Source organism: Lontra canadensis, unplaced genomic scaffold (genome assembly GCF_010015895.1).
Source record: "Lontra canadensis isolate GAN:19392208 unplaced genomic scaffold, GSC_riverotter_1.0 scaffold30, whole genome shotgun sequence".
Lineage (NCBI taxonomy): Eukaryota > Metazoa > Chordata > Mammalia > Carnivora > Mustelidae > Lontra > Lontra canadensis.
The window spans coordinates 2,308,968-2,325,343 of record NW_022631024.1 but is presented as its reverse complement, the minus strand read 5'-3'; the positions used below and the strand labels follow the sequence as shown (position 1 = coordinate 2,325,343).

Here is a 16,376-nt window from a genome sequence, read left to right as displayed (position 1 = left end):
GTGGTGATTTGACAATACGGCATCGGTACTTAAAAAAAAAACAAACCCTGGAATGTATTTGAACCACATCTGAAATGGTGTGTGAGGCTTCTTAAGAGGTTTCTGATTAAGAAAAGAGAAGAGTGGTCCAGTGTTCCAAGATTATCCTTCCATGCAGGTGGGGAAGGGAGGAAGTCTGGGGAGGGGTCTTCCTTCTGCTGTTTCCATCCTGCGGGCCGGGGAGGGTATGGTGTCCTGCGATGTGTCTGAGCCCAGCGGGACCTTCATCCTTGCTCCATCTCTCCTGCCACCTCCTCTCTCCCCTCAGGGGGCCCCAAGCCTAACCCACTTTCTCCCAAACTCCCTTAAACCCTCTCTGCCCTCCACAAGTTCTTCTGGTCCTGAGGGTTTAAGTCCGTATGTTCAGTTTGTCCCCAGATCCCTTCCTCTCTCCCATGCTGTCTCTGACCAGGACCTGGGCCTCCTTTTTAGTGTCATTCATTCTTTCATTCATTCATTTATATTTTCAGCTCTTCCCCAGTATTAGCAAGAGCATTTATTTGCCTTGAAAGTACTGGCTCCTTTCTGACCCCCTGAAGGCACCTCATCCTCTTGCCCACAAATCATGGGCATTTCCCAAGTTAGTGACCTTGGCCTGCTCTCCTCTCTATAGTCTCCCCATTGGGGATTGCTACAGCCTCCTGGCCTGATCCCTCCCCAGCACATCTCAGACCACACCTCCCCCTTCCCTGCCATTGGAGGCCAAAGTGCAATGGCTTCCTGGCTGGCTGGCTATCTCCCATCTTGCAGTCCATTTAGTATCCTGGAAGCAGGGCACACTTTCGAAATTCGCCTCTCATCAAGTGGTTCCCTGCCTAGCGCCTTGCACTGGAGCTGAGAACCTTCAGGGCAGAAGCCGAGCTCCTGCACCTGGTGTTCAGGCTGCCTGTGATCTGATCCCCTTCTGTCTGCAGACAGTCCGTTTCTCTGGCTTTTCCCCGAGTGCCGTCCACACTTGACCAGACAGGCAGCACTGCCCTTCTCTGAAAGGCGGCTTGACACCCACGGCCCCAGTGAGGCCTCAGTGGATCATCCCGCCCACCCTCAGCTACCCTGTCTGCAAGAACCCCTCTCATCTCCCCCACGGCCCCATCAGCATAGTGACCCTGATTCACTGGTTGTGACACAGATTACACATCTCCAAGTGTTTCCTTGAATTGCTCCACGGTAATAACTTCTGTATTGAGGGCTCACGGTAATCCAGACGGTATTCTCTGGACTTTCTATGCATGAACTCACTTGAACCTCACACTAGCCCAATAGGTTCAAAGTAGGTACCGCTTTTATTGCTTTGTTGTACAAAAAATTGCAAAGAGTTTGTCACTTGCCTATTGTCACAAAGATGGAAGGTGGCAGAGCCAGGAATTAGCATCAGGCTTTGTTGACTTGAGGGGGATGCATCTGTCCCTCCAACGTCGAGAGAGGTGACATCCCATGATGCTATAGCCTGGGCCCTAGAACGAGGGCTCTGGGTTCGAAGCCTGGCTCTGCCACTGTGCACCTGTGGGGCCTTGAACAAACTCCTTGACCTCTCTGATTCTCAAACGCCTCTTTGATAACATTGTAAGAGGAATAATAGTCAACCACAGGCGTGTTTTTGAACTTCCCTGTTCAATTTCCTCGTCTCTAAAATGGGGGTACTAATGGCCATACAGTTAACCTCTGAAAGCACTGGGGGGATCTATTGATTTGAGCATTTCGTGATTACCTGCTGTGTTCCCACCGCTGTATTGGGGTCTTTTCCGCACCAGTTAAGACTTCTTGGTATAGCATACATAGCACCTAAGAAGCTTCTAAGCTTACAATTCTGAGCCCACGAATAAATACGGCCCCCAAGGACCGGCATGTGTGTAACGCCTGGAGCTCTGCAAGGGCTTGGCGCAGATCTCCTCACTGGCTCTTCCGCGCAGCCCCCAGGGAGAGGAGGCCGAGCACGGAGAGGAAGAAGTGGCCCGCCACCAGTAAGCTGGTAGGAGGTGGCAGGGCTGGGATTCGAACTCTGTTTCTTCCTGCCTCCAAAGTGTGCGCTCATTGCCACCTCCTGGCGGGTGTGCAGCCTAGCACGGCGCTGGCCGGAGCCCCGTTTCAGTGGATGGACATTTCCTCTCTGACGCTGTTTTCCTTATTGAGACGGGCGTTGCAGCCGTTTGATCAGAAAACCCCCCGAGTGAGCAGAAAGCCCCGGCCGCGGCCGCCCTGCCCTTTCCTGGGCGAGCTCGGTGCATCTTACTGATAGGCTTCAGGTACCCCCGCGGCACTGGGCACTCTTGCCCTCCCCCTTCCCCCCCCCCCTTCACCCTCTCTTATCTCTCTTGCCGTGCCCAGACCTTTGTCAGGATTTTATTTTGTGCATTGTCTGTGAAAATTCCCTAAATAGATTAACTGTGACCTCGATTCCACCCCCATTAGGATAAACCCACAACTTAGGAAACCCTCTCATTGATGGGGCCGAGGGTGCGAATCCGCCTGCGCCGTCTGTGTGGTCTGCGGGCACAGCCCAAACAGGGTCTCCCGGGCCTCGTTGAGAGGCCGGTGGTCGCCAGCACCATCGCAGGCTGGACAAAGGAAGGGCCATCTTCTTTGGTTCATAGGAAACACGAGGAGCAGAGGAGTCGCCTGTGCATTTAAAGTAAAATGTGTGTGTGCACGTGTGTTAATGACCCGAGAGATACAGGTTCAATTATAGAGCTCGGAAACCCCAGGAAAACACAAAGGAAAAAGACCCCCCAAAACATCGATGATCCGCTCACCCAGAAATAATCACTATTGACAATTTGACTGCCGTCTTTCTGGTCCCCTGCATGCCCGCGTGTGTAAATTCCTACTGGGAATATTCTACAAAATTGCCGTTCTGAACATAGGTTTTGAAACCTGTCTCACCAGTGTATCATGACTCATAAATGTTTCTAGAACATGGTTTTTAATGATTGCGTCATAGCAAAGAGGTGCGTGATTTATTTGACTGATTTCTTTTTGGATAGTTTGTTTCTTAAATGTTAGCCACATTGCTGCTTTAGACAATGTGTCCTGGCACATTAATCTGGAAGCACGTCTCTAAAAATTCCTTGGGCTGTCTTTCTAGAGGTGGCATTGGCTCCGGGCATAGGCAGAATTTTAAGGCTTGGTTCACTGTTGCCAGATTGTTTTGGGGGAAGAGTTTCTTATTTTACAGTCTCCTCTATCAATGTTAGCGATATATGGGATGCTTCATTTTCCCCCAGCCTTACCAACACCGGATATTATATTTCTTTCCCATTTTGCTGATCTGTTGGACAAAAAGGTATCCTGTTTTAATTTGCATAATTTAAATATGCAATTTAAAAACTTTGCATGTTTATTATTTGTATAGCTGTATACACATATACTTAATATGTAATAAATAGCATGTAGCAGAAGGTTACGTGCACATTATACAACACTGTTGTATAAGATATATGTACATTTATTTTTGGTGTGTAGCTTACTGATGTCCTATGGCCATTTAATCACAAGGGTGTTACATTTCCACCTCCTCAGACCTATCAGCCTTTTCTTCAAGATTTAAAAACAAACATTTGTTAGGAGTAGCTGTCGGGTGGTTGATTCATCTGGAATCCACCTGGAATTCAGATTCTTTAGTCCGAGGGTGAATTAAATTGGAGGCCTATCCCTTGTTAGCAGAGTGCACAGAAAGTGGTGAGGGACAGGAATGTTAAGTGTCCTCCAGGAGAATATACCCCATCCATGTATCCACTCTTGGGCCAAGAAAATGTTGGTATATAATCAGATTTTTCTGACAGACGGATGTGCTGTGGACATTGGTTCTAGGTCCTAGCAACTCCATTGGAAACCCATCGAGGCTTGTCTTGAGTGATTATGTTGATGACTCCTAGAATCTTGTTAGTTCTTCCCAAAAGAAAAAAAAGGAAAAGAATAAAGAGACCGAATTTAAAAGAACATTTGTAAAGCAATTTACTTAAATTATAAGAGACTAAAAGCCAGGCTTAGTGGATAATTGAAGAATTGCATTAAAAGGGAATCAATATCTTTCTGGAATCTGCTCTGTCCTCATCTTCTGAGTTCTTTTGCAAGGGGATGGCGATTCTGTCACTGTCTTGTGAGTTTCCCATAGCATTATCCCCAAGGACAACATTTTCTTTCTCTCTTTGATCCTGCGTGTTTTTCCTTTTCGCACAGCCTTAAGTCACAGAGACGTTTAGGAGCAAAGATACCAGAGATCAGGGGCTTTAAAATGTCAGGTCCCTGTTCCAGGCTCTGGGATCCTGGTGTTCCCCGCCCTGGAGCAAAGGCTTCCTTCTTCACACCGAGTCCTTGGAGAAGGTCAAACTCATAAAGAAAGGACAGTGGAGAGAATGAAGAGTTGATTTTTTGAAATCTACTTTGTAAGGCTCAATTAAAGGCAAATTGAAACAACGTTAAAAGAAAAACTCAAGAGGGGAAAGAAAATGTTGATTACTCCACCCTCCTAACTAGTCCGTTCTCGGCCCTATCCCCGGATCCTTATTTCTGTGCTTTCACATTCCTCCATGGTTGGATCACCTGCTTCTGTTTATTTTTGCTTCATGCATATGTTGGGCTACATCTTGGGGAAGAGGGCTGCTCTGCGGTCTAAATTGATTTCCATGAGCTTGTAGCTGCTTAAAGAGGTGAGGTGTCCACAGAGAGCCAGAGCGGGTGGCCATATGGTGGCAAGCTTTGCCCCAGATCCTAGCCTCATGACAGGCGCACAGCTGTCAGGAACACCAACGTGAAGCCACTGTTCTTTGAGACAGTGTACCGCTCAGTGTACCGCTACCTGTGTATGTCAGCGTTCCAATGGAATGTAAACTAACACTTTTGGGACTTTTATGTAACGGAATGTTTTTAAATGACATGATTCTTAGACCAAAGTCAGCAGCAGTAAAGTATGTCCGGGGAGTGGAAGGAGAGAGTGGGATGAGAAAGCAGAGTTATTGCCCAAGCATCTGTGAAAAATCTCTCTGCTTCCAAGTCCATGTATAAGGTGTCTGATCCTTGAGATGTACTTCAGCATTCATTCATTCACTTGGCAGTTGTTTTCCTGTATGATTGGTGTGATTTAACATCCTCTTTGAACTTTACATATCCCGCGTTTACTTACTTGTTAATATATTTGTGGTTAATTTTTTTCCTACTTCAGAAATAATTGAGTGACTTAACTTAGAAAGGACATCATGAAAAAGGCACAGAGCTCGGAAACCATATTGGAAAGTGTGTGAATGTGTGTGTTGCCTTTAATGGGAATAATATTTCACATTTAAGTGGAGTTGTGAGCTTCCTAGCAAGCAAGGGGAACAGGGAAATTCATGCATTGTTTAGATTCTACTAGAGAATTCATTGGTATTTCAGGAGTGGTAAAATTCTTCATTGGCAGTCTGTTTTAAAAATAGGGCAACCAGTTTCAGGAGGAAAGCGATTTTTGCATTCCTTTTGCATTTTCTTCATTACCTTTCATCATATGTGGAATCACGCATGATTTCCAGTCTTTAATATTTATTGACACATCTGTGACCAAAACAGAATTCCCTGACTTCTCCATCTGCCAAGAAGGATATAAATAAAACAATCCCTGTATACGTATGTTGAAATATGTATTTTCAGGGATACAGAGCAGCACGTGCAAATAACTTGGAGCATTTGATACTATAAGAAAGGCCAGTGGCAGGGACAGGCGATGTGGCTGGCCAGGCAGCAAGTCCAGCCACACAGACCGGAGACACACTGCGTGGAGTTTGTATTTTACATCAGAAGCAGTGGGAGCATTTGGGCATGGAGGGGACAGGGTCCACTTGCATTTTATTTTTTATTTTTTAGATTTTACTTCTTTATTTGACAGAGAGAAAGAGATCAAAAGAAGGCAGAGAGAGAGAGAGATAGAGAGAAACAGGCTCCCACTGAGCAGAGAGCTGATGCAGGGCTCGATCCTACAACCCAGAGATCATGACCTGAGCCGAAGGCAGAGGCTTTAACCCACTGAGCCACCCAGGTACCCCTCCACTTGCATTTTAAAAGGATGTCCTGGCTACAACACAAAGACTGATTTCAGAGGCCGGGAAGCTGTTGCAGTTTGTGGTCCCCGTAAGAGGTAATTAACATAGATAAAAAGAGGAAAGGAGCTCTGAAGACAGGGCTAATTAGGGCTTTACTTTGTCATGACATTAAAATACGCCCCAGCGGCAGAGAGTCCACACCATTAATTTCTGTCCTCCCTCCAAGTGGGGCTGAATGGGGAGGATCTTTCTAGCCCATGTGGCTGTACCTAGCACAAGCTCAGGGTTCAAGAGTTCGGGAGGCTCTCACTTGTTTATGGTCTGTAAGTCCCACGTCCCCTTTTCAGACCCTCACTTTATCCATCTTGTGAGGCCAAGACAAAGGGTTGCCCTTGGGTATCCGAACCCCCTTTCAGTGCTGATGCAAGAAGCACGAGTCTTGAAAGTCCGAGATTCAAATCCAAGCCCTGCCTCTTACCCTCTTTCTGACCTTTCATAAGACAAACAACCACCTAGGGTCTCTTTCCTCATCTGGGCGATGTGTGGTCATCCCCGTAATTCTACTGTTACCAGTAATGTTAGCCACCATGTGCCGGGCACCGGCTATGCACCTTACTGAGTGCAAGACGCTCTGTGTACATTATTTCATCAGTCCTCATTTTGTCCCCACAGTACCTCCGAAAGAGGAGGCATCAGTAGCCCCATTTAACAGGAGATAAAGCTGAGGCAACTAGTCTGCGGTCTCCTAACCAGGAAGAGATAGAACTTGGGGAATGGCTTTCTAGTGAATGTACCTTTACCCTGAGAAACTCCTGAGGGGGATCCTTACCCTAAAGGTACTTTTTTATTTTGGTGTTTGCAATTCTCTAGTTTGCAGTTGGAAGATAGAGCCAAGGTTTGCCTTATAACTAGGAGATTTCTGGAGCCTGTGGAAGAAAGCATAAAGGACGGTGGATCCCTGCACCAGAGTGAGAACCCTGCTTTAGGAAAAGGCCTTGGAAAGCCCCCACCCAGTCCCATCCACAGTGCTGTGGAGGAGGGAAGTCCGGTCTTCCAGAAGCACAGATGTCGTAGTGCTTCCCCCTGCAGGTGACTTTAGGAACTACAACAGGGAGGGACGGGGTGGTTATGAAAAAAGAGGCATTTGCCCGCTGCTTCAGGAATTCCACTGATCTAGAGAATTAGACACACGTGTGCTTCAAGATGCGTGAAAAAGTATGTTATCATGGGTTTGTTTGCAGTGGCAAAACCCGAGAACCATCTAAATGTCCAACAACAGAGGAGTGGGAATTCAGTGGTGGTGTTTCTCTGCTAGGAAGAGCAAGCGCCATAGCGCACAAAAAGATGAGCTTACTTACTGTCATTGAACTGGTGGGCAAAGATCGCCAAAATACATCTTTTTAGCTGGAAAAAAACACGGTGATGAAAATGTTAAGTGTAAGTCAATTTATGTAAATATCAGACAACAGTATTTTTGTATGTGGGCTTCCACATATGTATAAAATGCACAGAACGTTCTGGAAGGACAGACAGTGGTTATGATGGATGGTGGGTTGAGACCCTATCATAATCAGACCTAACCCTTTTGCATCCCCTACCTGTGCTCTAGGCATTAAACGCTTTATGCAGATAAACTAATTTAATCCTCACAGCCCTCCTGTGGCGGAGCTGGCATGGGAGCCTCGGTAGCTGGGCTCCGGAGCTGGAGCTCCTGACCACTCTTTTGCTTCTCTTGCTAAATCCCATGTGTGCCTGAGGTGTGTGTGCTCCTGTGAGTGCGGAGAAGCATGGGGTGCCGACCTAAGGCTGCCTGAGCCCTAGTGTAGGGCCCTGATCTTTCCGCGGCCTCATTTTAACAGATTCCCTGGGAGCTGCCTAGCATTTAGAAAGCTCAATAAATATCTTGTTGGAACAGGTTATAAAGAAAACAGAACATGCGCTGCGCCTCAAGGATCATAACTTGGAGTCCTAGAGACAGGATGTATGAAGCTGATGCGGGAACTCTAGTATAGGTGGCAGTGAAAATACAGAAGTGTCCTGGGTGCTCTTGGACATGGAGAGTCTGTTGCAATCCAGGAAGGCTCTCTGGAGGTGGTGGGAATGGGCTGAATGTCAGAGGCAGGGCAGATGTGAGGAAGTGTGGATTAAAGGAAGAAAGGATGTCTTTGAAGCTGAGGAAAGTTGTAAGAGAGAGGCTAGAGCTATCTCTATGTTTGTGTCCATGTAGATAAGAGCTTTAGAGAATCTGGGGCTTGGGTTTGGGAGAAGGAGCTGGTAGACTCAGGAAGGAAATTCACATTTAGTACTGCTATGTGCCAGGTGCTATATACTACATATCGGCAGTCTGCGTTATCCTTTTTTTTTTTTCCCTCTGAGTTTTGAGTAATCTCTCCACCCAACATAGGGCTCAAACTCACGACCCCGAGATCAAGAGTTGCACACTCCTCCATCTGAGCCAGCCAGGCCCCATGTTATCTTAATGATGCTTTCAACAGTGGCATTTTAAATTCAGAAACAGGCACAGAGAGGTAGGGTAATTTGCTGTGTCACACAGCAAGTCAACAGAGTCAGGATTGGTGCCCAGTGAGTCTCAATACGAAGCCCCCATCAAGCAAGGGGGGGGTCAGTGTGGGATCAGGAAAAGCAGGTGCACATCCTCCCTTTCTCTCTTCCTGATCACTAACTTGAACCTGGGTCTTAGACAGGCTCCCCTTCCTGAGGTTGAGCATCTCTGTTCCTGAGGAGAGAAAACTTGACTCTACAGGCCTGTGTCCTGAACTAGGTTGGCTGAGTCACCACGAGGTACCCTTCCTTGAGATGTTTCTGGAATGCGTCCTTTGTGCATGCCCCGAGGACAATAGTCTGATGGTCCCGTGACCTCGTGGTGTACTTCACACTCACACTTTGGTGCATGTTCTTGAACATAGAAGCGTGTGTGCATCTCCCGTGTGCACACACAACGCCCAGTCCCCTTTCCACTGCAGCCGTCTCCCGTCGCTTTCTCTGTCCTCTGCCGAGTGGAGGATCCTGTCGCCTGGACTGTGATTTGGGGGCTTGATAGTCGGCTCTGAAGAGCTGAGCGAGGCAAATTGGCCTCCTGAGAACATTAATCCAAGGAGCAAGTTATTAACTTTGAAGACATACACATATAATTTACATTTCCATAATCACAACACGCCGCCCCCAGCAGTCATCTGCTGATGGCCGGTATCTGAGCCGTGCCGTCTGCTCGGTCAGATCGCGATGGCGAGGATCTGACTCTGTGAACTCAGGTCTCACCAGCAAACACACGGTAACAAGCGGGGAGCGCGTGCTCTGATGACCACTCCGCCTCTAGTGGTCTCTCCCTAGATCTCACGTTGCTTCCTTTTTAGCCACAGCTCACTGAATTCTCTGGGGACAGGCACTGTGCCATAAAGGGCCCCTCTACCTAGAGAGAGAGAGGAATTAGGATCTTCATTTTACAGGAAAGAAACAGATGAGCAGTGAGAGTCAGTAACGTGTGCGAGGTGGCACAGCCGAGAGCAGTCGGTTCAGGAGCCTGGTGCGGGCTGCCGCGTAAGGAGACAGGCATGGGCCACAGTCACCAACTCGCACCAGGCAGAGCATGTTGCTTTAAGGTGGGTGTTGGATGTGGTTTTCTGCCCATGGACAGCTGCCTGCGAAGATCAGAGCCGCCCAGCCACGGTCCCACTGGAGACAGACATTCGTCGGTCTCCCCAGCCCTCGGGTCCTTTGGGAGGTCCCCTGCTGCCCATGGTAACTCGGGGTTGCGGTTACCACATCTCCCACACCCGGGATCTCCATCTGCCCCGGTGTTGATCCCTTCCAGCTGGCAGGGAGCCTCAGAGGCCCCAGGCTCAGGATCTGGTTCGAGGACGTCGTTGGCAGCCTCAGCCCGCACAGTCTTGAGGACTCACTCCCTGAGGGCTGCCTGGACTCCGTCCCTGTGTATCCCAAAGCCCCTGATCTCTTTGCTGCCATGACTCATGACTGTCATGGGTAAATACAGCCTTTCCTTCTAGATGGAGCCACCAACCAGAGGACAGTGAAGTGGCCTTGTGGGGCAGAACCTCAGCCGATAGTGAGTTCAAGCTGCTCGCTGCCGGTTGGCAAAACTGAGACCCCGCCAGAGGAGGACACGGCCCCGGGCCACCCAGCGAGCCCGTGGCACACCAGGGCCATGCCTGGGCCTCTGCCTCCCGGCCGGAGCTCCTTCTAGTTTCCTCTGCCGCCTGATCCGCGTGGTGTGCAGAGGCTCGCTCTGGCCAGAGAAGCTGCTGGTTCCTCTGAGGACCGAGTGGCCGGGTGCGGCCAAGGCCCAGTCGGCGCCCGGGCCTGGGGGTGGCCGCGCGTGTGCGGGGCTGGGGGCATCGGCCAGATCGCCTTTGGAGTTCACTTCTCGGTTCACACAAGCAAGTGACTGTGTGAAAAAAAATGGAGATAGAAAGGCAGTGAGAAGACAGAAACCAGCTTCTTAGACCGCCCTCGTCTCCTTGCCTTCCCCGCGTGACACACACGTCGTGGCTGAAAAGGGCAGTGGGTGGAGCCTTTGGGGAGGCGTCTCTCAGCCCCGTACCAGGCGGTATCCTGAGAGCCTGCTCTGGGGTGCCAAGAGCCATTTCGGGAGTCTTGGGCTGGTTCAGTCTTGGAGGAGGAAGTTCTTGCTCTCCAAGCCCCCCTAGAAGCCCACATTGACCAAAAAGGCCAACAATCGGAGGTTCTGGAAGGGTCTTCACTTCAGTGGCCGTCAGAGTTTCTGGCCCCTCAGTCTTGTGGCGGGGGAACCGAGTGCACGGGGTGGAGGGGGCTACCCGTGGCTGGCCTCCTGTGTGTCCTTGGCTGTGTTTTCCTTACTTGTTCCCTCTCTGTCCCTTCCCATGTCGGGCTTCCAGGGTCCCCTTCTGTAAGACACCAGAGGCGCAGGAGACTCGGTGACCTCCCAGTCCCTCCCCGTTCCCGCCGTCCGTGGTCTTCTCACCAGAGGCGCTAACCTCCTCTCCGTTCTCAAGGTTGCTGCCTGCCTATTTATAGAACTGACCAAAAGACTTGCACTGCAGCCAGCGGTGCAGGATACAAGCCGTGCTCTCCGCCGCCCGCCCGCTTGTGTAACTCCCGGGACGAGGCTTCTCTGCACCTGGTTTCCCTTCTCAGTGCAGATGCCCGGGGAAGAGAGGTGCTTGGGCTGAGCTCCTACTGTGTGCAAAGGCCCCGGGCCTCCTGCGTGGTCTCCTGGAATCCCCACCGCCTTGGGAAGTGGGTGATGTTTCATGGTGCTGCTTCGAGACGGGAAGCGCGGGCTGCGGGACTCACAGCTCACAGGGGACGGGGACGGAAGCACAACTCAAATGCAGTTCTGCTTCCATGCACCGTTTCTGTTCTTTCCTCTGTTGCTGTGGATGTCGGGGCTCAGGCTCACAGTCTCTTGAGGGAGGGAGCAGGGAGGAAGCAGGCCAGGGGGCCAGGCCTCCAGCCAGCAGTGCCCTCACGGAGGAGGGAATCCTGGATGGGGTCAGGAATCCTGAGGGGTCAGGAAGGCATGGGGGCCTCACAGGTTTCTGCTGAGGCTGCTGCTGCCCTATGACCCCCCTTCCCTGTTTCCTCCCCCAGAGCTCTGCTTGCTCCTTGGCCTCTCCATCCTGCCCCCCAAACTTCGCACAGGTTCTGCCTTCCCAGCTGTCCTATCGGGAGGAGTCCCAGGGACTTGCTGAAGGAGCGCTAAATCTCTCCCTGCTCATCTTCTCGGAAACGCTTTGTAAAAGCAGACTTTTGGAGAGCTGCCATATTCTCATTATCCCTCCACCAGAGACTGGCATTTATTGATTTATTGATTTATTATTTTTATGATGTTAGTCACCATACAGTACATCATTAGTTTTCGATGCTGCCTTCCATGGTTCATTGTTTGTGTATAACACCCAGTGCTCCGTGCAATCCGTGCCCTCCTTAAAACCCATCACTGGGCTGACCCATCCCCCACCCCCTCCCCTCTAAAACCCTCAGTTTGTTTCTCAGAGTCCACAGTCTCTCATGGTTCGTCTCCCCCTCTGATTTCCCCCAATTCACTTTTTCTTTCCTTCTCTTAATGTCCTCCATGTTATTCCTTATGCTCCACAAATAAGCAAAACCATATGATAATTGACTCTCTCTGCTTGACTTATTTCACTCAGCATAATTTCCTCCAGTCCCGTCCATGTTGGTGCAAAAGTTGGGTAGTCATCCTTTCTGAGGCCAAGTAACATTCCCTTGTGTATATGGACTGTGTCTTCTTTATCCATTCATCTGTTGGAGGGAACTGGCATTTAGCTGTGGACTTGAGGGGCCCTGGCAGCTCCCAGCTTACCCTGCCTCCTCCGGGAGAGGCTGAGTCCAGCCAGGGCTCCCCACTGTGGGTGATAGCTCTTCCCTTGGCCCCTTTTGTCTTTCCAGAGTACTGGGGAATCAGGAGAACACGGCCCAGGGTACATCCAGGCAAGCTTGGGGACTCAGAGAGCTAGATACTCCCCTTTTTGAGGCATATTCTTGTTGTTTTCTGAGATCAAAAGCAATGTATCATCATTCTGGAACATTTGGAAAATATTGAGAAAAAGGAAGAACAAAATAATAATCACCCATAATCCTGCCACCCGGAGAGACACTGTTGGCGTCCTCGGCTTTGTTTTGTTTCTCCTGTGTGTTTTTATCTCTGCATCACTGAGGTCATCCGTAAGATAGGATGGGGATCCTTTGGCCCCCCCGCACAGTACAGCATATCACGGATCCACGGCTTTACATACGCTCATCATCATTTACAAATGTGATTTTAACAGCCGTGTGAGCTTCGTATGAGCAAGCTGTAGCCCCCCCAATTGCAGGGTTGGCTGTTAATCCTCCCGCTAAGTGACCGTCCCTTGATAAACAGCATCATTTCAGCTCCGGGTGCCCCATAAGAAAGCAGTACGGCCAGTCTCAGTGTCCACCGTGGGTGGAGAGCGCGGGCTCTCCTCTCCTCCTGGTGCTTCCATCCCCAGACTGGGAAGGACAGAATGAAGTTGGGGTCTACACTCAAAATTAGTCGCTATGGAAAAGGAACCCCTAACTCCCAGTGCGTCGTAGGCAGGCGATTTGCCTCTATTTGTTCATCTGAAGAATGGACCTCTCTCCCGACAAGATCGGATTCCATGAGGATTTCAGGAGGAGGCAAAGCATGCCAGGTACGGAGTAGAGTGTCTGACGCAGACAGGCTCTTTTTCAGTGTCCGGCTATCATTATCAATCGTTTCATCTCTCGACTCTCTTGTCGGGGTCACTAAGACCACCCACGGCTTCTGCGAGGGCTCACAGGTTCAGCGTATGGTTGTACTTGTGGCTAAGATTGATGACAGCGAGGGACGTCTGGGTGGCTCAGTCAGTTGAGCGTCTGGCTTTGGCTCAGGTCATGATCCCAGGGTCCTGGGATGGAGTCCTGCATCGGGCTCCCTGCTAAGCGGGAAGTCTGCTTCTCCCTTTCCTTCTCCACCGCCACCCCCCCCCCCCCCCCCCCCCCCTTGTGCTCTCACCCTCTGTCTCTCAGATAAATAAAATGTTAAAAAAAAAAAAAGATTTATGATAACGAAAGTATACACAGCAAAATGAGCACAGGGAACAGGCTCAGGGGGCAGAGTCTGTAGGAAAGCAGGCACAAGACTCTGAGTCTCCCTTTGCTGCAGGATGTGCCCAGGATGGGCTGGGAGATGTCCACCAGGGATGCTCATTGGAGAGTCAGTGCCAGGGTTTTTACTGGGGTCTGGTCACATTCCGGACCCCCACATAGCTTGCACAAGGAGCGTAGGCACGGTGAGCTAGGTTCGGGAACAGGAGGCACTCAGAATCTAGGTTTCCAGTGCCAGCCAAGTGGGCCTTCCGAAGGATGCCGTCTTGGGCCTGCTGTGTTCACTCTTTCTGCACAGTTATGCTGAGTGGTCGTGTTTCTTACGTTTGGACCACTTCAGGATGGGGTAGGACGGATGCCCTTGTTTCCATAGGACAAAAATTGAGGGCTACAGAAAAAAGAGCCGGGGGAGCGTGGGGGGGGGCTGGTAATTCATGGGCTGGCCTCCTGCTCCCAGTGTGGGGGCCTGAAAGAAGTAAGTTCCGTGTACTGGGAGGGGTTTCCCTCGCTGCCCCCTTCCTGCTAACCCTGTATCCCTCTCTCTCTCTCCAGGCTCTGAAGGGCTCGAAGAAGCTGGTGCTGTCCGTGTACTCGGCGGGGCGCATCCCCGGGGGGTACGTCACCAGCCACATCTACACCTGGGTGGACCCGCAGGGCCGCAGCATCTCCCCGCCCTCGGGCCTGCCCCCGAGCCACGGCAGCACCCTGAGGCAGCGTGAGGGGGACTCGAGGAGCGCCCTGAACCTTCTGCAAGGCGGGGACGAGAAGAAGGTGAGCCGCCCGGCCTCGGCCTCAGCACGCCGGCCAGGGGCGGAGGGCTGGTGCGGGAGGCTGGGCCCCCAAGACCCCATTCTCCCTGCCAGACCCAGAACGGGGACGCTTCTTAGAGCCTGGACGAAGGGGCTTTGTTCTTTCGGGGCTCTCTTCTCCTCTCAGGGCCCTACTGAAGGGTTTGAACTTGTCTTCTTCTCTTTCTGACATTCTGATACAGGCTAAGATCCTGCCCCCAAAGAGCCCAAAGACTGTGACTTAAATCAGATCATTTATTTCTCCCTGACACCGAACAGGGGACAGCGGGCAGCTCTGCCCCCCGTCTTATTGTGGACCCACCCTCACCCCTGTCGTCATCCCCTGGGCTCCTGCCCCTTCCGATGCTTGAAGCTGCGACCCCGCCAGTTCCCCATCCTAGCCCCTGGAGTGGAAAAGGGAGGAGAGAGCTCTCAGAGCCCTGCTTTCAATTCAGCATGATTCAGCTTCTCGGTGGTCGGTGGTCGGGACCCAGGGGCGTGGCTGCATGCAGCTGCCGGGACCAAGGCTCTGAAGGAACCCTCTGCGGCTATGTGTCTCGGGTTGTCAACAGCAGGCACTGGTACTGGTCCCCTTGTACCAAGTGAGAACTGACAGGGTGTGGGCAGTTCCAGACCCGAAGCAGAATGGAGAGCTCGGTGCGCCTCCCAGGGGAAAGGGATTTCCCCCGTGTCAGCTCTCTGGCTCTTTCCAGGGGCAGGCGTGTGGCCCACGGGCACCATGGGGTGTGGTCACCCGAAGACGGGGGCAGGGGCATCGAAGCCCTCCTCCCCTCATAGCATGACTGCTACAATTAAAAAACAAAAAGATGGGAGATGATTCCCCTGAGTTTTTGAGCATCACAGTGGGTGCTGTTTGCCTCGCACCCCGTGGTTGCTAGGAGACCAGGAATGTGAGTCCTGCATGTGGCTCTCCAGATGTTTTAGGAACTGGACACCCACAGCCCCGAGGCCATGTGGCTTGGGGTTCCGGGCCAAAGACTGCCTTCTGGAGACTCTTGCTCAGCTCTCCTTTCCCGCCCATGAGACCACCCCTCCATTTAATGTGCTTTGGGGCGGGCGAGAAGCTGCGATGGGGGGCCCAGTGGTAGACCCCCACCTCCCGAACCGCCCGGGGAAGCTTTGTGGTGGCAGCGCTGGGTGGGCAGGGGTGGGCTCGAACCCCCTCCCCGCCAGGTGATCCGTGCTCCATAGCAATCTTGAGCCAGCAAGGCTGCTTGAAGCATGAAGTCATTTTCAAGGCCAGCCTTCCAGGACTAGGCAGGGAACTGGCTTTATCTTTCCCTTGAGCCCCTTTACTGTGTTGGGCATGGTGCTGATGGGTGCTGGACGCTGGGCTTTAGCACCTCAGTGAATCCTCACGGCCACCCAGCCGGCTTAGCTGTCACCCACATTTCAAAGCACAGGAATCCAAGAGAGACTCAGGGCACTATAGCAATTAAGACCCTTTCCACGGGTCACCCTGGTCACCCCGTACTCAGTACTTAGTGAACACCTGCAGTGTGCTTCATGCTGTGATGGGAGGGAGGGATAGAGAAGTGGACAGGAGAGATGGGGCCCTGCTGTGGAGAAGCTTCCAGTGAGTTTGGAGTTCATGGGAAGAGTGAGACCATAATCCAGAAAGGAGCCAAGGGTGAGCAAGATCATTAAGGTGGTGAAGTGTGATGGAAGGAAGTAAAATCCGGAGACAGAGGGGTGGAGAGTGACAGAGAGGGAGGCTCTGCTTCAGATGAGGTGGTCAGGGAGGGCCTCGCTGAAGACGTGACTTCTGAGCTGAGACTTGGGAAGGAAGAAGGAGCTGCCATGTTCTCTGGGGGCTGAAAATCCCAGGCAGCAAGGATAGCATGTGCAAAGGCCCTGAGGTAAAAATCAGTTCACATCTTCAGAGCTTAGC

At 51.3% G+C, this 16,376-nt stretch overlaps 1 protein-coding gene across 2 annotated transcripts in view; it reads left to right on the top strand.

The window, feature by feature from the left end:
* WHRN (whirlin) overlaps nucleotides 1–16,376 on the top strand; it is an 85,966-nt gene that overhangs the window by 9,498 nt on the left and 60,092 nt on the right. For both annotated transcript variants that reach the window (XM_032865694.1, XM_032865693.1), the window contains exon 2: nucleotides 14,229–14,447. In XM_032865694.1, the coding sequence (XP_032721585.1) occupies nucleotides 14,229–14,447 (219 nt within the window). The remainder of the gene's footprint in view (nucleotides 1–14,228; nucleotides 14,448–16,376) is intronic.